This window comes from Chaetodon trifascialis, chromosome 17 (genome assembly GCF_039877785.1).
Source record: "Chaetodon trifascialis isolate fChaTrf1 chromosome 17, fChaTrf1.hap1, whole genome shotgun sequence".
Classification (NCBI taxonomy): domain Eukaryota; kingdom Metazoa; phylum Chordata; class Actinopteri; order Chaetodontiformes; family Chaetodontidae; genus Chaetodon; species Chaetodon trifascialis.
The window spans coordinates 4451422-4474693 of NC_092072.1; the positions used below are offsets into that span (position 1 = coordinate 4451422).

General features: G+C 43.0%; 2 protein-coding genes across 3 annotated transcripts; both read right to left on the minus strand.

Annotated features, from left to right (window-relative positions):
- Positions 1 to 1202: 1202 nt before the first annotated feature.
- On the minus strand, positions 1203 to 5340 carry pithd1 (PITH (C-terminal proteasome-interacting domain of thioredoxin-like) domain containing 1). Its single transcript, XM_070984777.1, has 6 exons — positions 5007 to 5340; positions 3892 to 3935; positions 3504 to 3581; positions 3175 to 3279; positions 1764 to 1872; positions 1203 to 1663 (listed from the first exon to the last, which is right to left on the minus strand). Exons 1-6 carry the CDS (start codon positions 5202 to 5204, stop codon positions 1562 to 1564), a joined length of 636 nt encoding a protein of 211 aa, XP_070840878.1. The 5' UTR covers positions 5205 to 5340; the 3' UTR covers positions 1203 to 1561.
- A 1062-nt stretch (positions 5341 to 6402) lies between these two features.
- On the minus strand, positions 6403 to 17809 carry eloa (elongin A). Of its 2 annotated transcripts, XR_011603249.1 has the most exons (13): positions 17708 to 17807; positions 14899 to 14955; positions 14323 to 14435; positions 13021 to 13613; positions 11595 to 11926; positions 10882 to 10993; positions 10311 to 10463; positions 9931 to 10028; positions 9140 to 9320; positions 8836 to 8968; positions 8021 to 8187; positions 7333 to 7919; positions 6652 to 7127 (listed from the first exon to the last, which is right to left on the minus strand). XR_011603249.1 is itself a non-coding variant. In XM_070985368.1 (12 exons), the coding sequence occupies exons 1-12, from the start codon at positions 17777 to 17779 to the stop codon at positions 7858 to 7860; spliced, it is 2073 nt and encodes a 690-aa protein (XP_070841469.1). In that variant the 5' UTR covers positions 17780 to 17809; the 3' UTR covers positions 6403 to 7857. The 2 variants fall into 2 exon arrangements, 1 of the variants encoding a protein (XP_070841469.1); XM_070985368.1 differs by having other exon boundaries at positions 6403 to 7919; positions 17708 to 17809.
- Between the last annotated feature and the right edge of the window lie 5463 nt (positions 17810 to 23272).

Sequence of the window (23272 nt, forward strand, 5' to 3'; positions counted from 1 at the left end):
GCTTGTATGTACATTATAAATGTTTGTTGTTTACCAATCTTTATTGTTTTTACTTTTATTTCTATTCTATCAATCTTCCTGAAAACTGTGAGCAAATACTTTTATATATATATGTATACAAAAACATTTTCCTTGTATGTGTACACATACTTGTTGAATAAACTGCTACTTTTAATTTGGTAAAATACCTGTCTTTGGTCAGTATACAGTATATGATGCATTACAATAACACATGTGAACAATACATCCCTATGACAGTATGATTGCACTTTCTGACACTGACAATAGCTGTACGTTTTAGAAGATTTGAGTTTTAAAACATTTGTTGAATTTGTTTTATTTTGTTTTGAATACATACAGAAACATTCTTGGATATTTTCTCCCAGCACAGGCCTCCACAGTGAGCTTACACATCCCCTAAATGCTCACGCAGGCTGCCACTGACTGCATGGTGACACGCTGCATTAGTAATGCAGTGAAATCATGAATGATGTGATAACCCCTGGGTGGAAAAAGTGGGCGATAGAGGCTGTTTTTAAGGAGATCAGGGCAGCCAGCTTTGGTTTACCATGTGCCAAATGGGTGTGACATGGTTGTATTTAAGTGTTGCAGTGGAAGAGCTCAGCCTGTTCACGTCTGCTGCTGCTGTGAAAAGAAAGAGGGAAGACACCTCGACTGCAGAAAGCCTTGGCTCTGATCCAAGTCTCCATACCTACATCCCATTAATGCCTCTCCCTCAGATGACAGGAAATGTACTTAACTGTGTTAATGCATCATGCAGCTGCTGGGAGTTCATCTCACCATCAAAGAGATAAACTGAGGAAAGACAAGTGGAGCATGTAGGACTGCAGAGACCTGCTCGGACATCAGTCACAAAACAAACCACTAGGTGGCAGAATATCCAGCACTGGTTAGTGAGCAATGTGCTGGCTTAACAAGAGAAGAGGTGAAGAGGCATGATAAGAAATATAAGGCACTTAAAAGGTGCTCATATCTCCAAAGTGGCTTAAAAAGTTTATTTTCTGACTGTTTCAGCAGTGTGTGTGTTTTTCTGCAGATGTCTGAGAGCAAATGTTTTATACCTAAAAACCAGAGCATGAAGCTGATGATGATTTCAGGGAGTAAACATGTCAAACAAAGTCTTTAATGAATCAAAAAGGAGCATCACTTGTTTAATTTCCAGCCTTCAGCGTTTTATTTAAGAGTAGCTGTCAGTTTATTGAGGTGGTGGATATCATTAGATGTGAATCAGAGTATACAGGTTAAACTGATAACAGAGTTTATCTGAGTGTCAAATGTTTCATGCGTTTATTGTTAAGCGTCTTGCCCACATTAAGCCTTCACTCTTTATTGCCGTAGTAAACAGAACAACTTGGCACTTCCAGACACATCTGAAGCTCTTCGGTCTTCAGGTTTCCGTGCTCGGTCCTGGATCGAGCTCAACAACCTGCGCGCCGCGCAGCGTTGGACTCATCTTTGACTTTTTGACAGCTGTCAAGCAGACGCCACTGAAACCTCCTCCCCTCCTCATCCTCCTCTTCCTCCCGACTCTGTGCGGCTTTCAGGAAATGAAGTTGGTTTGTGGGATGATGCTCTCCACTTTGTGATCTGCGGGGTTGGCCGCTGCCTCGTAGTTACAGATCGTCACTTCGTGCCTGTGAGCCTGAAAAGCAAACAGAGAGAAAGTGCAGCAGGGACAGACGTGAAGAAAAAACTCAGCTCCGGTCGGCAGTTTCTTTGCAGAGGCTGTAACTCAGACTGACCTCAGAGTACTCTCCCCTCAGGCCGATGTAGTAGACCCTGGTGCTCTCCGCTCCGAAGTTCTTGGAGATGTGGATGGAGAGGTGCTGAACACTGGAGAAACGAGTGATCCTGGATATCGTGACACAACAAGAGATGCTTCAGTCTGAGACAACAGCTTGGAAATTTAAGGAAGAAATACTAAAGTGTGTGTCTGAGGAAGCGGGATGCAGCGGTGACACTTTGTAAAGGATGATGGGAGGAATCCAGCATGTTCATCCTGAGCTGTGGCATGTTGTGTGTGTAAGTACAAGAGAAGCACGTTCACATGCATATCGACTGGAGACAAGCGTGACGAACTGAGGCAAGCAGAAAGAAAAACAGAGTTGGTTCCACTTGTGTTTTGAACGCTTCTTTGACCCGATCACAAAGATTGGATTTCGCTGAGTCGTGTCACTGAGCGTCCACGATTCGCTCGTGATTGATCTCACACACAGTTCACATGACTGTGAAAGTGAGGCAATAACCAGGCAGATCTGTCACGTAAAGCTAAATTAAATTTGTGTCAACAAACAGAAACAATCAACAACATATTTCAGAGCGTCCCTGTGTGTCGCCTGCTGCAGGAAAGCAAAGACCAAGCATGCAGCAAGTCACTAAAATATGACTTCTCTGTGACTGAAGCTGCAGATTTGACAGGCTGCCCGATCAGCAGCCACAACAGCTCGTCTGGATGCCTCAAACTCAATGACGTCTCATGAGGAAGCCGGAAAGTGTTGGTTTTAGACTTGTCACCCATCCTCTTCTCCATACGCACAAACGAAATCTACTGAAATAGCAGCAGAGTATGAGCAGTCTACAAAAAGGCCCAACAGCACATGTTCCTTTGGATGGCACGGTGGTACAGTGGCAACACTGTTGCCTCACAGCTAGAAAGTGCTGGGTTTGATTCCCGTCTGGGGCGCTGTGGGCGCTGGGGGCGTGTCCTCCACCATGCCTCCTGCTGCTATCTCGAGGAAAGGGGCCTTTCTTGTTTGCATGTTCTCCCTGTGTTCACCTGGTAAAATATACCCCCACTAAAAGCATGCAAGAAGATCACCACCTGACCAATGGTGACAAAAAGAACTGGGTCCCTGGGTGCCGCTGTCAGCTGGTAGCCCATCACTCCTGGTCCGCCGTGGAGGAAGGAGGGACGAAGGATGGGTCAAATGCAGAGAAATAATTTCACGAGAAGCATGGTGTGTGCATGTAGTGTGATGTGATAAATAAAAGTACGAGTAGTAGGAGGAGGCTATTTCCTATCATTTAGTGATACACAATAAACAATAAACTTTTCTGAAACTTGAATTTTGGGACCTGACATCTGGGGCCGACAGCTCCTGCTTGAAGGCAGAAAGTTGCTGAGGTGACAAAGAAAACTGCTGACGCTCTCACTTTGTGGGGTACTCCAGCTCAGCAGTGGGGTCTCTGTTGAGTCTGAAGGCTTGTTCAGGTTCTCTGCCGGTGTCGTCAAAGGACATCTGAGGGATGTTCTTGTACCTGGAATGAAAAATAACTATAATTAATATGGAAGTATAGTGTATAATCAATCAAACACTCCTTTTTGGACAACGTGACAATGGATTTCCAAACACAGATGTTGGGGTGTCCTGCTGGTCTTGGGGGTTTAAGATGCTGACCACGTGACCCTGTTCAAACCTGTCTGGGTTTACCCTGTGTGACCTCCCTTCCCACCAATCCAAGAAGCCGTGACAGACACTCACAGTCGAATCTCAGCCGGATGAGAGTCGTCATCTTCTCCAGAGATGATGATGCCTTTCAGCTTCACGCTGCCTGTAAAACTGAAAGAGATGACACATAGCTCCATCGCTGCGGTCTTTGACAAAAACAAAGTGACACTATCAGGACAAAAAAAGAAAAGAAAAAACAGGACGCTGTGAAAGACAAGAAGAAAGCAGAAGCCGTCACAAGAGACTGAAGGCGACTCAGGAGGAAACAAAAAAAATGAAAGTAAAACCTCTCGAAAACGTAAATAAAAATCCTTTTTGACACAAACTCAACTGAAAATGGTCCAAAGACAATAATCTTACTCCCGTCTTACAAAGCAGCACACTTCATAACGACGATGATGATGGTGGTTTTAGGACTTACGGGATGTTGAACAGCAGCTCTTCATCTGCGTCACTCTCGACATACTAAAAAGAAAAAAGAAACAAGTGTGAATCCTTTCTGCACTCAGACATCAGCTGATCAGGATACTGGTTTGACTGTTTTCTCAGCCACACCCACACCAGTAAGAGTCATCAGATCTAGGAAATATCAATAAAAAATCATTATCTAATAACTGAACCGTCCTCTAACAGATGACAGTATCTGTTTACAGCAAAATAAATACTGTCTCTTTGGGCTTTGGACTGCAGGTCTTATAAAACGAGCAATTTGGGCTCTGCGGGATTGTAACAAGTATTTTTCACTATTTTCTTCCATTTTGTACAAAAATCAATCAATTAAGCAAGAAAATAATCAGCAAATAAATAAATACTTCTACTCAACTACTGCACTTAAGTATGATTTGAGGTATTTGTACTTCACTTGAGTATGTCCATTTTATGCTCCTTTATACCTGTACTCCACTATATTTATCCCATAAGTTACTATTTACTTTGCAGATTTAGATTATTAATGTGAAAAAACCCCAGAATAATCAACATATAAATGATGATATTTTATCATGTTAAGCTGCCCAGCAGGATTTAAAGTCAGCTGCAGTATTGATGTACATGTTAATGCATCACTCATTTTAATCCAGTAATACAACTGATATGATTCTGAAGTGAGCTGATATGGATCATGAGTACTTTTACTTTTGCTACTTTAAATATATTTTGATGTTAATAGTTTTGGACTTTCTTGTAACAGTATTTTTACACCATACTAGTCCTACTTTTATTAATGTAATAGATGGAAGTATTTCCTCCACCACTGGCCCAAACTGAGGCCAGACCTGGGGGTCCATCCCTTTCCTCTGAGGAGACTCTATCTGCAGCCCGGTGTGATTTGTCACTGTAGGTGATATTAATAAAGTTTTGTTTGTTTTAATATCTGCGCAGCCCACAGCGAGTCTGAGCTACGGAAGCCCCACAGACCTGCACTCTCACCCTGCACACGGACAGGGAACGTCCGTGTAACCTGTTTGTTCAAAAGGTCCACCACAGGGGACACAGGCGGGCCAACTGGCCGGGGGAGAGGCTCTGCACGGCCGTTACCTTGTCCCGCTCTTTCCGCTGATCCCACGGTTTGAACACCAGCTTCCCATCACCGTCCCTGCTCTCGTTCAGACACTGCAGCTTCTCCAGGTCGATCCGCCGGTACAGTCCGTACTCCAGGCCCCTCTCCGCGGGCTCGTGTTCACACTCGCACCCGCAGCCCTGTCCGTGTCCGTGACCGTGACCATGCCCGGACATCGTGGAGCTCAATCCGCTGCTTTCCTTTATGGGGAGCTCGGACAAACACAGGTGGCTAACGGCAGCCGTTCGTCTGAAGCGTTTGACTAAAGTGAAACGGGGTTGACTTCACGGCCTGACGCGAACAGACTTCTCTGTCAAGTTAACAGACGGTAGAAAGGTACTTCCGGTACGCTTTTTTCGAAATAAAACAAGCTGTTTGTCGAAATTGCATTTTTAATAACAAAGGGGAGTAAAGTACTACATTTATATTAAATCAAGTTGCACTTCTGTGAACAAACAGCTAGACATATAGTTAGTTAATGTAAAAGTGATCAAATCCTCTGAAGTCAATGTTGACCTACCAGCCTTTTCTGGGTCTTAAACTGTAACTCAGACCTTTATTAAAGAATTTGGTGCAGGATAGAGGACAGCGTGCGTGCATTTTATTTTGAAGGGGAAGTTGTATCGCAGGAATTTTTCTTCTACAACATTGTGGCGACTTTACCTGAATGAACAGCAAAACACCAAACACACGTGATGTGCTCTGTGATTGGCTAGCATCTGTTACAACCAATCGTCAATACTGTCGCAAACTGTTTACAAGTATCGTAAAATAAAAACCGCAGCATAAAAGTACCTTAACGTTGCTCGTCACAGACTTCTGCAGTAATTATCATCAGAACATCATATGTGATGAAATATTATTTGTTTTTAAGGAAAATATTGTGTGACACACACAAGCAGATTCAGAGATTCAGATTCTCAGATTGTCTCATCAGATGAATCCCATATTTCACCAGAAAAAAAGCTAAGTTTAGTGAAAAGTCGGATAGAAGTAGGTATCATTTCACAGAGTATTTGTTTTTATTTCTTATCTCTTTAATCCACTCAGATTTAGTGTACAGGGGCTTCATGGGAGGTCCTGCGCTCCATCTTGCAAATTAAGATTTAGATGGTGATGTTAATGATTCAAAATTCAAAACAGGCAAAACACAAAATTTAGGTTTAATTGGCAATTAATGCCACATTAGATGGTTTAAGGACAACATTATGTAATTAGTTTATCTATGAGTCCTCTTTAAGGCCTACAAGATGTTACTGTTCGTCCTCCTCTGTGGGCTTTTTGAGTGTGTTCAGTCATTTAGAGAGAAAACAAGATACAAAGTGCTGACACTTGATGGATAAACACCACCACACAAACACCACGGAAGATTTCAGGGCAAAAAGTCAATTTTAATAAAAACAACCATATAACATTTATTAAAATCTAATAAAATTACAATTTTAAATCTAATTCCTTTCAGGCCCGTGTTGTGGGGTGCCAGGTCCCAGTGTTGAAAATAAATACATATCATTGTTGTAGACTGAAGCTGCAGATGTCCTATCAAGATCCCTTCTTCTTCTTCTTCTTCTTCTTCTTCTTCTTCTTCTTCTTCTTCTTCTTCTTCTTCTTCTTCTTCTTCTTCCATAGTCTCTTGATTTGTCACAGTGAAGCAGATATAAACAGGGACACACACATTCGACAGCAGGAAAACATGTTCTGAAGCCACAGGAGGGTTGAAATTAGTCTACAATGTGAGCGCGTAGTTCACCGATATCTCAAAACATGTTTAAATATGCATGTGTTTGTTTGTTAAAAGCAGAGTCCTTCAGCAGTCAGTCCATGTCTCCGGTGGAGTCTTAATACCTTGGCTGACGTGCACCATGCATCCCATTAAAAGACAAAACAAGAGTGTGTCGAGGTCTTCCTCGTGTAGTGTATCATTTGATCAGAATGGAAAGTAACACACAGCTATTCTTTAAATTAAAAGAACAAGTATGTTTTTTCTGTTCCATGAAGGATAAATTCGATATTTTAAGAAAAACACTTCTTTTAATGAGAAGATCGATACCACTCATGCCTGTATGATAATCATAAAGCTGCAGCCAGCAGCCGGTTAGCTTAGCTTAGCACAAAGACTGGCAACAGAGGGAAACTGCTAGCCTGGTAGCAAAATCTGCCTGCTAGCACTTCTTAAGCTCGCCATTAACACAGTGTTGTCTCATTGGCGTAAATGTACAAAAAGCATGTAAAAAGGACAGTTCTGTGTTTTTCTTGGCTGTAGCTAAGCTAACCGGCTGCTGGCTGTCGCTTCATGCAGCGCACAGACACGAGAGTGGCGTCAGCTGATTATGTAGCTCTCGGCAAGAAAGCCAATAAACACAACTCCCATGAGGTCAAGTTATTCCTTCTAAAATATCTGCTCTGAAACAAGAAAAAGTAACAGACTGTGTGTGTGTGTGTGTGTGTGTGTGTGTGTGTGTGTGTGTGTGTGTGTGTGTGTGTGTGTGTGTGTGTGTGTAAAAAGTTGGCGGCATAATTCAAAGTTAATTAACACACTGGCCATCATTTATGATTTAAATACTTAACTACTCCCAAAACAGATGCCACCAGTTAAATAAATAAAAAAAATTAAATTAAAAAAATTTCCACCAATACTGAAATGTTAATTTGATATGTTTGGTGGGTTAAGATAATGGTGTGTGTGTGTGTGTGTGTGTGTGTGTGTGTGTGTGTGTGTGTGTGTGTGTTTGCGTGCGCTCAGGGATGAAGGGGTGTACAGTAATTTCTTTCTAATCATAAATTAAAAACACAGTTGGAATTCATAAAATACATTCAGTCTCTTTCACTCTATCGGCGGGAGAATCTGTTCTTGAAAGCTTTGATAGTTTTGGCCATCATGGGGGCGATTTCTGCGAGAAGAAGAAGAAGAAGAAAACAAAGTGAGATTTATAAGCACACAAACATCATTCTGCTTTTTTTTTACGGCTCAGGACGGTGAACACACACTTACTTTTGACCTGTGGCTTGTCGCGGGCTGCATGTCCTCCTCCTCCTACTCCTACACCTCCTCCACCACCTCCTGGTGCTGAGGAGCGAGATGAGCTTGGAAGAGGGTTATGTTGGGAGGAAGAGGAGTGGCTTGATTCACCAGTAAAGTCCATGGTCGCCGGCCTTATTCTGAAAGACACAGGAGGAGACAAAAGGTCGTAAATGCTCTGATTATTACAATCAAGCAAAGTGTCACAAAGTCCTGAGCTCAAACACAATTCAACGATCAATCATTTAGTCTATAAATTATCACAAAACAGTGAAACATGGCCGTCGCACTTTCCCAGAGACCTTTGCAGGATATTTAACCTACACCAAACATCCACATTAGACCATGAAATAACTGCATGCTGCCTTAAAAACTATTTTTATAAAGATCTAAACACTTAAAAGATATTAATAAACCATACATATGTAAGTACACTACACTAACACCAGGTGGCGATCAAGGCTCATTGATGTCAGGTCTGGTGAAACTGGCAATTATGACCATTCATCAATTGGAGATGAATATTTAAACACAGTATTAACACAGTATTTAAACCCGAACAGGGAGAAGGTCAGCAGGTGGTTTCCAGCAGTTCTGGTGGAAAGACACACCCGCTGAAACATTTAAGGAAGTAAATACAGCAGAAAACCCTCGTGTGCATACAGTGCACACATAAAACTCATATTTCTATATCTAAACAACTTCCAGGCGAAGAGGTTCTGTTCTCTCAGGTCCCTGCTGTGTTAAGAAGTGAAGAGTGTGAGCAGGTGAGGCAGCAGAGCACTGACTTGATGGGAGCTGCGGCCGCGGTGGAGGCGGCCGTGGACGATCCACTGATGGTGCCGAACTTCTCCTGTCGGCGGCGGACATCACGCGGCGGTTTGGCAACAGAATTCACAAACGCCATCTTCACCTGCCGCCCTGCCAGGACAAAAAAAAAAAAACAAAACAAAACACAGAAGACCTTCAGAAATACACCAATACTCAACATATTGGGAGAAATCGATTTTTGCCGCCTTCCAGTGCAGACATATAAAACACAAAGCGACTGAAGGGTCGTCACCTTAAACACCTCACTGCAGCTTCTCGTACCTTTTGGCTTGTTGGCGTGTGCGGAGGAGATGTTCTGGGTGAGCAGCCTCAGTCGCTCCTCTCGCTCGTCGTGCAGCCTCAGATACATCTCCCTCCACGACTCGTACTCCTGAGGAGACTCGCGCTTAAAGTCCCGCTGACAGTGACGCATCCACAGCTCGTCCGACTCCTCCGTGAACCACTGAAACGAGACGGATCGACAAAGAAGGCGTCAGTCTTCCCGCAGGAGACGCTGATGTTTGTTTGCTGCTCCGTACGATGCACAGGTGTTACACACGAACAGGACGTGAACAGGCACAGTGTCAGCACGCGCTGCAGGTCTCACTCTACAAACATGCACTTCCTGCAAGGCTTTTATTTTGAAGGATGGAACAGAAAAGAGGATGAGGTGGATGCTTCATCTTGCAAAAGCACCACTTAACAGTAAAACTCAACTCAACTGTCTGTGGCTCTTTGAGGCTCTTTGGGGAAAGGTATGCAATGGACACATGCCACAAGACCTACAATTGTTTTTATGAAAAGGTACAATTTTCATATTGAAATGTGAAAAAAAATCCCCAAATTCCTGAGTTTAACTTCCCTTTTTTTGTCAGGCCATTTTCTAGAAATTGGGTGGAAATTTACAAACTTTTTGTAGCCTTATATCTGACAGTAACGTTGTTATACAACTGTTTGTAGAGTTTTGACCTTCAGACAACCTAAAGAAACCTGTGTTTAAGCATTGCAGTGTGTGTGTGTGTGTGTGTGTGTGTGTGTGTGTGTGCATGTGTGTGTGTGCATGTGTGTGTTACCTGGTTGCTCTGCTCAATGCGGTACAGCTGCTCTGGCGTACATCGCTCCAGCACCGGCTCCAGGATCTCAAACGGCACTCCGCCCACCTCAGCGATGGCTGAAAGAGCACAGACAGAAGCGTTCGTTTGTTTAAACCACCTTGAGATAGCAAGCGGGCGGTGACGGCAGAGGTGCACATTGACTGTCAAGCATTCGTCAGGTGATCATGTAGGCTTTATGTTTGTGGCGAGCCATTCTGGACTGCTGAATACATTTTAGGACTTCTTTTATGACACACAAGCTTTGACAACACTGTGGGGCATCTACAGACGCTTTAGTGCCATCTGTTGGTAGACTTTTGTAATGAGGCATCTTTAGACTACACAGCAGCTGCACTCACAGTCGATGTTGTTCTGCAGCACACGGATGCACTGCTCGTACAAAGTCATCATCCTGGGCAGGTAAGAGGTCTTAGATCCAGAGTAAACCACCATCTTGGAGTTGAATCGCTTCCCGGTGAACCCGGCATCCTCCTCGTCATTACAGACAGGAACTGAAAGTGAAGGAGGCAGTGAGAGTCGGACAGTGTGACACAGATACGCTGACACTGACAAAAAAAAAACCTTCAAGAAGAACTAGATTACGATTACCACGAATGCAAAGTCAAGCCTCCATTTTGGTATTTGACAAGCAAATTCAGCCTGACCTTATTTCACGTGTTTTTTGGGGGTTTTTTTTGGAGATTTTCCATAATAGAGAGATTAGTCTCTGTATGATTCCTCCCTGCAGTGTTTAAAACCGATCCACTCAACAATTAGTGCAGATTTTGTCCCTATATGAAACTGTCTGAAACACTAGAAATACATAATATGAGAAGTATATTTATGTCCTCTTGGTGGCCATCGTGGTTTATAAGAAAGAACTATGATGTTTCATGAATATCACATTAACTTTTAAAGCCAGGGTGGTACCTTTCCGTCTCTGCGGGGACAGCGGTGTGACGTCGATGGAGGGCAGAGGTCTGTAATTGGGCTGAATGGCTGGCAGAGGGATTTCAGGAAGAGTTGGAATGGCCTCGACCACCTGCAGACAACATCACACTGACGTCAGCGAGCAGGATCTGCCGAGAACGTCTCAAACCAAGAGCTTCGGATGCAGCAGAAAGTTTGCTTTTGTTTTCTTGTTGCTTTGTGGTCAAAAAGTCATAACCAAAAAAAATAGCAGAGCACACGGATTAGAAATGCCAAAGCCTTTACGGCTCAACGCCTACGCGGTGCAGCTCAGACAGACGGAGGCTGGTGTCAGCTGCCTTTGAGCAGCACTGCATGATGGTCACAGGTGGAGTCAAATACGTAAGTGTGTACAAAATAAGGCGAAGTCCAACAAGCACCAGCATCTCTGGGATTAGCAAATTCATCAGAAATAACCAACAGCATCATGTTATGAATTCTTTTTGATAAATCCGGACAGTTATTAAATGCTTTTTAATGTTTGAAAGCAGTGTGAGTTATAATAATTAAACCTGCAGTGACTGAGTTTGTTGGCCAGTTGATGAGCGGAAACAAGCTGTGAACACAACACGGACACGTCGCCTTTGACCCTGATGACAGTGGACTTAGTGAAGCGATGCGTTTACAGACAGTCTGGTTAAGTTTGGAGAACGCACGCTCGCTGCTGTTCTTACCCTCTTGCGTTTTTCTGGCGTCGCTGCAGCTGAACTGGAGCCTGAATGTGACCTCTTGGTGCTTTGAGTGCCGTTAGCTTTGCTCGCTTTGGAGGAGGAGGAGGAAGAGGAGGAGGGCGCAGGCGGAGGGGTTCGTACGTGATGCGAGGACGACACAGAGGATGAAGAGTGAGACGGTCGACTGTGCGACGAGGACGAGGATGACGGCTTCTTCTTCTTCTTGACGGACGTTGGGGCGTCGTATGTGAGAAAAGACTCGAAGGACATGGTGGGTGTCTCGAAGTCTTCCTCTTCCTCCTTGGATGGAGAGTCCTTCGGCGCCCGCGGTCGCCCTGGCAACACAGAGGCAAATGGAAAAGTCAGAGGATGCAGTGAATCATGGGTAATCAGGATGGTGCTCGAGCTTACTGAAGAAAGTGCACATCAATGTGATTCCTATTGACTTTCATTACTTTAAACCAGCAGCAGCTGAGAGATGAAGAAACCTTTCAAACAGCTGCAACTAACGACTCATCTGCCCGTTAGTGTCTCAGTTAATGTTGATGCAGGACTTTTACTTGTAACAAAGTACTTTTACACTGCAGTATTGCTACTCTGACTGAAATGAAAGATCTGATTGGTTCTTTAAATCCTGACTGTTGTGATACTTCCTATGAGTACAATGTCGTAAATGAACGAAGCAAAACTGCAAACATTTCTCACCTGCTGTTTGCATTTTGCTTTTATGGTTCGTTGCTCGCTGTCAGCAGAGTTACGAACATTTCATATCTGCAGTGTCTCAGTCAGCTGGTACAGGATGTAGTTCTCTGCTGTGGCCACATTTTGTGTGCTGATAAAACAGAAACATCTTCTTTTTTCTTTTTTTTACAGCACAACAGGAAGAAACTGGAGTTTAACTGCAAGGCCACGTTCATTTGTAGGGTTATTTGATCAAAAGCTTAAAGTGTGGGCAGCTCGAAAAGCATTTCTTGTTGGAAAGTCAGAGGCCTCTGGGCTTGTCCCAACCACCTTCATTTCTAAGGGGAACTCCGCTGATTTACACGTCAGAGTCTGTTTACAGGTTCAGCTGAGTTTTACTACATGTGTGAAAACGTTGCAGAAACCCTGTTGTGGCTCCACAGAGCGCTGCGTGAAACCTGGTAAAGCGTTGGTTGGATCTGAAGACTACGAGTCTGAAAACTTTGAAAGACACGTTAAAAGAAGGGAGCTCATCAGGCCTCTGCAGCCCACTCCTCATCTCCACTACAGGCCAGAAGCTCGGCTACATTAGCCGCTGCTAGCATAACACACCTGAATGTCCTACAGAACTGCCGGCAGTTGAGCTGCATTGAGAACGCCCTGAATGAAGAGATGATGGCTCTGGTTCGGCAGTAGTTACAGTGAACCTCTTCCATCAAACAAACTGCACGAACACAAACACACTCACCGTCATCGCCTCCTTTCTTCTTCTCTCCCCTCTTGCTCTCGTGAGTGGTGGACTTCCTGCTGTGCTTTGCAGACTTTTGTACTGGACTCTGCTGTCGCTCTCTGTCTGTGCTGCGTTTCTTCCCCTCACCGCCTCCTCCTCCTCCTCCTCCTCCTCCTCGATCGCTGCTCATCTGTGCGTGGCGTTCCCGCCGGTCCTCGTCTCTGTCCCTGTTTCTGTCACCATGGGAACCGTGATGGTGGTTTTTGTTGGGGTCTTTGTTTGGTTTGGCGTGGCGGACCTCTTTGCGGGGAGGAGGGGGACTAGGCTCGGGCTCGGGTTCGGGCTCAGGGCTCTCGTACTCGTCCGACCGGTAGCCTCCTCGCTGTGGAGGGCTGTACTGCTCGTGCTGAGGAGGTGAGGGCAAGTAGTTCGTGTGGTAGCCTCTCTCTCCCTCCTCCTCCTCCTCCTCATCTTCTTCTTCTTCCATGTAGGAGGGCTCTTCCTCAGGGGAGGGCTCCCGGGCTCGCCTGTGGCCCCCTCCTCCACTTGCCACTGGGGCTCGAGAGTGTGTGAGTGCCCGCGATGCCTCTTTGACGTGGCTGCTGGTGGGTCTGCGGTGGACAGACAGACGGACAGACGGCGGTGAAAAACACTGGAGCACATCACAACACTAAAACCAAAACTGCAGTACTACAACTGCAGTACTGTCAATCAAATCAATAGTACTATTTATCGTCTTACAGTAGAATTGTACTTGATCAGATTGTATTTTCATAATTTTGTTGTCTGAGTTCATGATGACAAACTACTTGAAATTAATGAGGAACAATGAGTTTCTAAAGTTTCACGCAGGTTTTTTTACAGGAATTTACTGTATTGACCTCATTGACTGATATTTAACATTTAGCACTGAAGACAGATCTTCCCTGGTCTTTTCTCTGAGAGTGATCGTTTCATTTTACAGCTGCTGCAGCTTTTTATCCCACATTTAGCGAGCTGTGCCTAACTGCACAACGTGTTCAAGCTGATCCTGAACAAAGGCAGAGAGGTCTGCTATTAATTATTACTTCAACGTGTCTGCTTCCTGTCTTATCCTGGCTGTCATCAGGGACATGTCTCAACAATGTGACTTCAGCTTCAGAGTGACAATGGTTGAAATTAGAGTTTTATTTATTAAAATAAAGAGGTCAGGGCTTCAGATTCAAAGGTTGGTTGGACATCTGCATGTGCCATGCAGGAACAGAGACACACAGTACACAGGGTGGACTGTTCCAGTCCAGGCCTCTGCTTGCATGTCAGACACAGGTATGCAAAACGCACCTTTCTGCAGACTGAGGAACCAGTTTCTTCCATTTGGCTACGAGGCTTTTTGCCACTTCTCCAGCTACTTCATGTTTCCTAAAAGAATTCACAGTCTTGCCCACTCCAGTTTCCTACAAGAGAATGAAACAAAGGGAAAACACGAACACGGGTCACTCTTTTTTCTACCATCCAGACTCAGAGTTACTATTTCATTCCACAACACAAGGCCAGGTTTTTTCACTTTTACAGCTGTTATCACATCTTTGCCATCTTCAGCCGAGTAATCTGATTGGTCAGACACATGTTAAGGCTTCTCTTGTAATTTGCATAAATCACAGCAAGAGAGAAAATAACTGAGTGGGGAAGGTAATTTTGTTCCCAGCAAAGCTCCAGTTCTCACATTCACTGCACACTGTGACCACTGGTTCATGTTGATCTTTACTGGAGCAGTCAGGGATTAAATGCCTTGCTAAAGAGCTCCTTCCCAAACTGGTCATCCAGCAGCTCACCGGAGCTGAAACAATTTCACTTCTGCAGCTTTTACTCAGGTTTGGAAATAAAGAGGATGTGAACGAGGACTGAACACGTCCTTACCACCAGTATGTCCACAGTCATGGGAAGTTCCCCGAGTCTTTTGAAAGTCTTCAGTAGCTGGAAACACAAGAGACAAATTTCAGCAATGTAGGAGCTGATTCTGGTATTAAAGTGGACACACGGGTTGGATGACAACCAAAACCTTACATTTTAATCTTTAAAAAAAAAAAAAAATCTTCACGTGTCACTGTCCTCCTCAGCGGATGGAGCTTGCTCAGTTGTCTCCACCATATACAACCACCTGTTATCACATAATATGATGATGACAACGGAACCAAACTCCACCTGCTGAACTACAGCGAGAGATGAGGTTGAAAGCAAAGGAAAAAGACTAACAAGTGGCCCTCGAGTTCACGTTGGTTTAATGTTTAACTCTCTAAATATAAGATGAAATACATGTTAAAAGAATTGTATTGTATACAGAATATTGGATGGACCTGAAGATTTAAAGTTCTTTCATAATCAAGTAAATTAAATACATGTCGATATTCTGATCGGAAATGACTGGAAATAGATTGGATGCATGATTGGGTACACGGAATAAATAATGGTGCCAGCAGCAATAAAGACAGGGCGGAGGTGTCACAACCTATGACAACTTCTGCTAATATAGGCTCACATCCTTTACGTCTTGTGCAATTTTTACTTTGCTGTACACTCTTTCAACTGTGCAGTAGTACAAACAGTATTTATTTCCCAGATTGGCAACATCTTTTATAATCTGTAAATACTGTACATAAACTTAACTCATGCAACTCAGTGGTCGTTTCTTTTATGCAACAGTATTTCTCAAGTGCAATTCTACATATGTCTTTGGCAGATTTTCATAGTATTTTTATAATCTGTACATAATGTATAAATACACTGCTGATCTTTTATTTTTTTATCCTGTATCCTCTCATCTTGACCCTTCGATGACACTGTTTTTGCTTATCTTTTAATACACTGCCGGCTGTAACAACTTCATTTCCCCAGCGTGGGATCAATAAAGTTTTATCTCATCTCTTGGTCCACTGGCTGCTGCATCATGAACCACTGTGTGTCATGACTTAATAACTATGACTTCATTTTAAACATGTTTACATGCAGTATCTGTCTGCATGCATGACTGCTTGGTTCACAGGTTTCAGTTTTCCCTTCAGGATGATTTAAATGAAAATACTGTCTTTGTGGACCCGCTCTGCTCTCAGTCTTCTGGTGTTGAAGACCCCCTGACCTGAAGAACTCACAGCTGACTGATCTCTTTGATTGACTCCTTCTGACATTTTAATTGTTGTGTCAGTTAAACTGCCTGATCCACACTGAAAACAGCGACGTTAACCAGCCCTGCGTCATGGACACTGAGTGATGTCGTGGCCTAATGGGGCAGGGCTGGAGTAAAACCACTGATCCGCGATTTCACCATTTCTTTGGCAAATTAGGACTTCTGGAAACCGGAACATGTCTTCCGTTCACCGAGCCTGGCACGCAGATCATGACTGCTTTGTTTTGGGACGCACGGTTACAATTCAGGAGAGAAACTAAACAAAGGGCTGGTCGGACATTGTTAATATCATTTATCCGCTTTTACAATTCAACATTTTAAGAGCAGACCTCAGTACGGGGACGTACAACCGCGACGTAAAATGAATTTAGCTCATCGGTTTGACGTTAGAGGCCCAGAGTCGATGAAACTGTCATTACTTTCCGCACTAACGTTAGTTAGCTAGGAAGCTAACGGCTACTCTGGCCCCGAGTTTCGGTATAAGATAAATCATGTTGTGGTTACTGCTGTTATTTTGGCAGCTGATAAAATATTTATGGCCAGTTATTATACCAAACTGACAGCGGTTAATATTAGCTAAAAGCCACTGTTAAAGAAGTACGTTATAAGAAGTTAAAACCCCTTAATTATCGTGACGTCTCACACGATGCCTTCACATTCTGTCGGAATTGTTAGATGGGCACAACTGACTCATGTCCAAATCTGTTCAACCAAGTGTTGTTTTGACATGGATCCTTCTGCAGTATAAACATCAAAAACTTAAATTTACAGGATCCTATCTGGTGACACGATTCAACAAAGATTTAATTTCGACAGTAATGTATGTTCCTTCAGCAAAACAGATACTGAAATCACACAAGAATCAAATGGAAGCAAATGGAAGAATCTTTTAAAGATAATATGTAGTGAAATCCAATCACATGTGCATGTATAAATACACACATGCACATACACAAACACACACAGACACAAACTGCATGGACTGTCGATGAAGGGGAAACTGGAAAATATATTATAAGAGGTTAAGACTTCATTGATCCCAGGGGAGAAATTCACAACCTAGCCAAGCACTATAATCTAATTAAAATTAGCCACACCTTTACCAGCAGCAAAATGAATGTGTTGTACACGTTAAGGTCTGTGATCCAATAAAAAACACAATGAATAATTCTAGTTCTGGCACTTTATTTTGGTATTATTTTTTCTGTACGATTACATAAATTACATTTGGAGTATTTACTTAGAACTGAATATTTTTACATTGTAGTATTGGTACTAAAGTTAAAGTGAAAGGTCTGAGTACATCTTCCACCGCCACCGTCGGACCAAAAAACTAAATAAAGGCAGTTTGACGTGATTTCTATTTTTCAGAAGACGGAGCCCGACAGCGGCCATCGAACGCAGCATTTAAAAAACGGCTGCGACTTTTCGGAGAGCTGCCGTGACTGCGGATTCGTTTCGGCCACCGGAGACAAACCGTCGCATTTCACGAGACGGTCGGCGCTAAACAGCAAATCTGTCCGTGTCGACCTTTGCAGTCGTTACCTTTCGAGGCTCCGGATTCTCCAGGAGCCGAGACTGTAGTCTATCCACTGTTTCCAGCAGTTCCTCCGCCATGTTTACTGCTGGTACCCTGTCGCCCGGAAGCTACTTCATCCTGACTGAACACGGGAGGAAAGAGGAGAAGTTCCGCTAGTTCAGTGACCGCTACCGCGAGGCAGACGTGGTCTACAGTCGTTTAAAAAGAGTATGCTTAAAAAATCAATAATTATCAATTACTAATTAATAACTACAAATATTGGGTGAAAAGTTACAGTTTGAACATTAAGTGAATCGTCACGAAAGACGGAACTACGTCACAGCACAGCTGACGGCGCACGCAGGGAACACCTGTCAGGTTGACGCCACAGAAAACTCTGAATTAGCAAGTAGTAAAATTAATTTTGTAACCTGGTAAAGGTGTATCTTCTTCCAAGAACCAGGCCTACAATATTTCTGTCGCTATAACACTGACTTCAGTTATTTATTTTCTGAGGCAGTGGCGACATGGCTAACATTTTCTTTGGTTGAGGTGATTTTTTTTTTTAATTGTATGTGAGGGTTTCTGTTCCTAAAAGCAAAATATTGACCTCTGAGAATTAAAAAAATTACATGAACTTGGAATTTTTCTTGGATTTTCTTTGATTTGTTTGTGTACCTGAACATGCTGAATCCAAAAGATTTTTTTAACAGATTAGCAGGTTCATAGTTTAGTCTGTAAAACGTAAAAAATGATAAAAGGCTGACACAGTTACCCAGAGCACATGTGACACCTTTGTCCAAGCAACAACCCAAAACCACCAGATACTCAGTTTACTACAGTTTGAAAACAGAAAGTAGCCAAGTCTCACATTTGTGAGCAGTACATTTATTTGACAGTTTCTTTTCAAATTATGATTTTACATACATTCTCCTACATCTTAATATAGATAGATTCTTTAAAAAGCCTCTGGGATCAGCTGAAAATGCATCGTCATAAAGCTGAAAACAGGCCTTTTTTCTGAGCTCATGAAGCTTTTTAGGGATTGGTGGTTCACGCAGCAGTGATATTAATCCAAAAACATCAGATAGAACAATAAAACACTGACAGAGAACATTTTACTGCACAATGAGTTCTTTTACTTTTGAAACTTAAAGTATACGTTGCTTATAATATGACATAATTTTACTGAAATTGAGTTTTGAATGCAGGACTTTTACTTGTAGTGGAGTATTTTCACAGTGTCAAATTAGTGCTTTTACTTAAGAAAGGATCTTGGATGCTTCTACTGCTAAAGATTAGTGAGATTCACAGTCAAACAAAGACAGCAGATACACAAAACTGCAACCAAATCTAAAACCTGAAACCCCAAGGCCATTAGGGGGGTTGGGTGAGAGGAGCCCTGGCCTCTAATGGGATATTTTTGGAGGGGAGGGCGATGAGGGGTGCCTGTATTTGGAAGTGGACGAAGTGGAAAGAAGAGGATCTGATGCGAGCTCGAAGAGGCGTGGTTTGTGATGTTTGTGGGTGGGGGGTGTCAAATCAAACGTCACAGCTTTAGTTGAGACCCTGATTTCCTCCTGATACTGACACACACACGCACACACACACACACACACAGTCACACACAGCAGACTGACAGAGGACAGAGGGACGAAGCAAAGAGGAACCTGTTAGAGAACAACAACAAAGGAAAAGAAAGAGAGCCGTAAGAGTGAAGCTAAGAAAGCCACAGGAAGGGACGCAGAGCAGGAACCAGGAGGGAGAAAGAGGTAAAATACACTTCATTTACTGCAGATTGTCGAGTCAAGTTCGTCACTAAGAGGAAAACACATCTTTGGGTCTTTCATTTCCCCTAAATTCATTGACATGGACCGAAATGAAAAGTCCTTCAGTTTCAGAAGGAAATACTGTACTTTTCACTGCACATTTACTGTTGTTTTTGCTTCAGAAATAAATATTCACCTGAAGAGATGTAGATATCATAAGACTCTGAAAGGGATCAATATGCCCAACAAGTACTTTTACTTTTGATACTTTTACTTCGTCTTACTTGTAACCCAGTATTTTTACATATTGCTACTTTTTTGTTAGTAAATATATGCATACTTCTTCAGCCACTTGACGCTGCATTTCACACGTGCATCTAATGACATCATCGCATTAAAAAGTAAATTATACTAATATTTATATTTAACTGCTGAACGGAAACAATGTGAAGCAGTTGCAGTTGCTGTTGGGATATTGCTACACTACAGGGGGTGTCAGTCCTTCTCTTTCCAGTCCTTAGCTGTAAAACACACGCGCACACAGACACACAGACACACACACACACACACACACACACACACACACACACACACACACACACACACACACACACACACACACGCATACATGCTGTGATGGTCAGCACTTATAAATAGTGCCTCATGAGATAAGCAAAGGAATTCAGCTGCAGCCACAGAGCGACAGAACTGGTGGAGACGCTGGCAGGGTGGTGTTTTTCTGTGTATGTATGTGTGTGTGTATGGAGGTACAGGTGGTGGACAAAATAACAGAAACACGTGGCATTACAATAACATAGGCCCGCAGGTAATACCACTGTGGTAAAGCTCATAGTGTTCAGGTTCTATAAAGACTGCTGCTGACTCAGTTCAATATTCCTCAGTGTTGTAGCATCTGTCAGGTTATTGTTTTGGTTTTACAGCAACTTCATAGTTTTGGTTCATTTGCACTGCTCTCAAAATGACCTTTTCAACGCCATCAGTTAAGTCACTTACTTTGGAAGGACGCTGTTCTTGTGTCTTCTGCAGACACTTCTTAAAAACGCAGCTCTGACAAAAACAGCTGACAGATTTTTCTGCTTCTTTGCGAAGCTTCAAACACTGCGAGCAGATTTCAGGCTGAGGTCGATGTCTAAAAATAAAATGCCAGGACCAAAGCAGGGCCTCGTGTGCTTAGATTACCACCCTTCTCCTTTTCTTTCACACTGAAACAGTTTATTTGTCTGTTTGAATGGAGACCCACACACATTACCACCTGGCAACCACAAATGAATACGCAATTACTGTTTGTTGGTTATCTGCTCGCCAACACCAAACACGAGACACAGAACAGCCATTACATTACCGAGGAGTCAGTCTCAACAGTGAGAATTTAAGCAGAGATCTAATGTTGGTAATGTTGAAAAGAAAAGAAGAGGTGAGTGGGCTGCAACCGGAGTAGATTAAGAATGGAAATAAATGTCTGTTTGTGATTAGAAGCTGCAGAAGAAGCTGATGTTTCCCTGCAGCACATGTTGTGATCGAGTCTCTGGCAGTGAATCACACTGAGCTGTTTCTGTCCAGCTGGACGTTCACATTAATATCTGATCCCACACATGGATTCATGTCTTTTAATCCAGAGGATCACAAAGGCCTCTGATGTTTTGGATTTTGCTTATTTTTGTCTAAAAGTGAGTTGGGAGCTCGTTTGTTTGAATCTGGGCCACCAGACACATATCTGACCTGTTACTGGCATGTGCCACCTTCAGGTGTTGGGTTACTGTTTTTAAAAGTTTCTCATATGAGAATCACATAGCAACAAGTAATGCGGTTCATGATATGAGAAATATTGATAATGCTGTCTCCTGCTCATTTCTCAAAGACGTTTGTGCGCGTTCAGCTGTGCATTGACTAAATGACGAAGGCTTGTTCTCGATTAGCATTCAGCTGAAATTATTGAATTGGGAGTAAATAAAACTTGTCTTTCTTTAACTATAATTAGCGCCAAATTACAGAGTTCTTACAGGAAACTTTCAAAGAAATTATTGGGAATTCATGTGCCTGTGAAATAAAGCATGACCACATTATTTATCAGTGCAGTAAAAACTCTTCACCACACGTACTTCAAGATGTATTTAATATGTTTTTCTCAGGCTGCCGGTGAGCCACGGTGCTGTTGTTTTGAAAGAAGATGCTGTTGTTAGTTACAGTATGTTTGTCAGTGATGATGATGATGGTGGACGGGGGTGGTGGTGAGGTCTGGATCTCTGTTTGGTGGATGACAGAGCAGCTGCTCCCTGCACTAACCTTGGGCCCAGATATTTCTGAGGGCTGATCTCTGCAGAGCAAAGATTGTTTTCATGCCACACAATCACCTGCTTCACAAATTTGCTTGCCTGAAATGTTCCGAGGTCATGATTTTACCTGAAGCTTCAACCCCACCACAGTTCAGAGGCAGATTTTGATGTTTTACTCCAGATTTATGGCAGCAGTGACAGCTATAGCTGCTAACGGTCAAGTTGAGGATTGCAGCCAAGTCTGTCCAGACTCATGTAATAAGAGTGAAGCCTTTGAAGGAATTTCATTGGATCGTATGAAGCTCATGAGAAGTGAAGCTCAGTATCAGCAGAACCAATGAGCTTGTGGTGAACTACTAATGCCTCAAATGTAGTTGTTGCTGCAGAGAAGCTACAGATGATAAAAGGTAGATGTTTGAGCCAAGATTAGCGTCACCAATCAGTGTCTGACCGAGCGTGGCCACAATCTGCCCCTCTGTTCCTGAGGTATGGTGTTGAATAATAGCCAGAAATGTGTTTTTGCAGAACATTATGATGTCATAGTGAAGCTGACCTTTGACCTCCAAAATGTAATCAGTTCATCTTTGAGTCGAAGTCAAAGTTTGTGCCAAAGCTGATGAAGTTCCTTCCTGACATTCGGCTGTCGCAGAGGCATAAAAACATATGATAAAAGATTAGAGAAAAATCCAAAATATGAAAATAAATATGTGGATCAGAACTTTGCTGTTTCATCACTATTAACAATCTAATAATGTCATATATAATAATATATAATATATTATTGAGCATTATGAGGTGGAGATGGAAGATCTTGAGCATTTGTTTGGTGAAAAAGCAGAAAATCTGTGAATATATGTTTCATTCAAAGAGAACATCTATGGAAACTGTGTTTATTACGACCTTATTAAGATTAGTTTTGCCCTCCACCTTGTTGTTTTTGCATCAGTCAAATGCGTTTTTGTCATCATCCTGCCGCTCCTATATCCAGTTGGTGCTAATGTCACATGTGTTAAATGGCTCTGTGCTTCTGTGACCATTAGACTGACAGAGTCACATTCACAGAAACGTGGCTGCTGACAAATAACACAAACCTACTGATCCAAATGTTTGATTAGTGGCTTCAGGCTGCAGCATCTTGGATCATCAACACCACTCCTCAGTTCATTTGTGCTGTAACGAGGTTATACAGCGTCCTGGCTGCTGGATGTTGCTGTTTCAACTGTTTAAAGGGTGATTGCACCATCCCAAATAGCCCATACGGTCTGTAAAAGTGAGCCCCTGCTGTTCATATGACACCGACAACAGCTGCTGCTCCGTCCTGTACGATCCTTCCCCCGGCCTGTCCATGTGTGGAGCCTGCTGACCGCCGAGCCAATAGATGCTATTTAAAAGGATCCAAGTTCAGACACGGGGTGGATGAGGAGGGGCGGAAAGGGTGGATGGAGTGAATCATGTGTACATTTGTGGTCCTGATAGATCACTGTAGTTGTGTTAGTGTGTGTGTTGTTGGTGTTGGGGTGCTTTTCTG

Excerpts from the sequence above, each read along its gene's own strand:
- eloa (XM_070985368.1), bottom strand. The coding sequence starts at position 17,779 with ATGGCGGAGGAACTGCTGGAAACAGTGGATAGACTACAGTCTCGGCTC. Across the intron at positions 10,464-10,881 it reads GTCCCCGCAGAGACGGAAAG|TTCCTGTCTGTAATGACGAG; the intron begins GTACCACCCTGG and ends CTTCACTTTCAG. Across the intron at positions 8,188-8,835 it reads GCGGCCGCAGCTCCCATCAA|AATAAGGCCGGCGACCATGG; the intron begins GTCAGTGCTCTG and ends TGTGTCTTTCAG.
- pithd1 (XM_070984777.1), bottom strand. The coding sequence starts at position 5,204 with ATGTCCGGGCATGGTCACGGTCACGGACACGGACAGGGCTGCGGGTGC. Across the intron at positions 3,280-3,503 it reads CATCCGGCTGAGATTCGACT|GTACAAGAACATCCCTCAGA; the intron begins GTGAGTGTCTGT and ends TTTTCATTCCAG. Across the intron at positions 1,873-3,174 it reads GAGCTGGAGTACCCCACAAA|GATCACTCGTTTCTCCAGTG; the intron begins GTGAGAGCGTCA and ends CACGATATCCAG.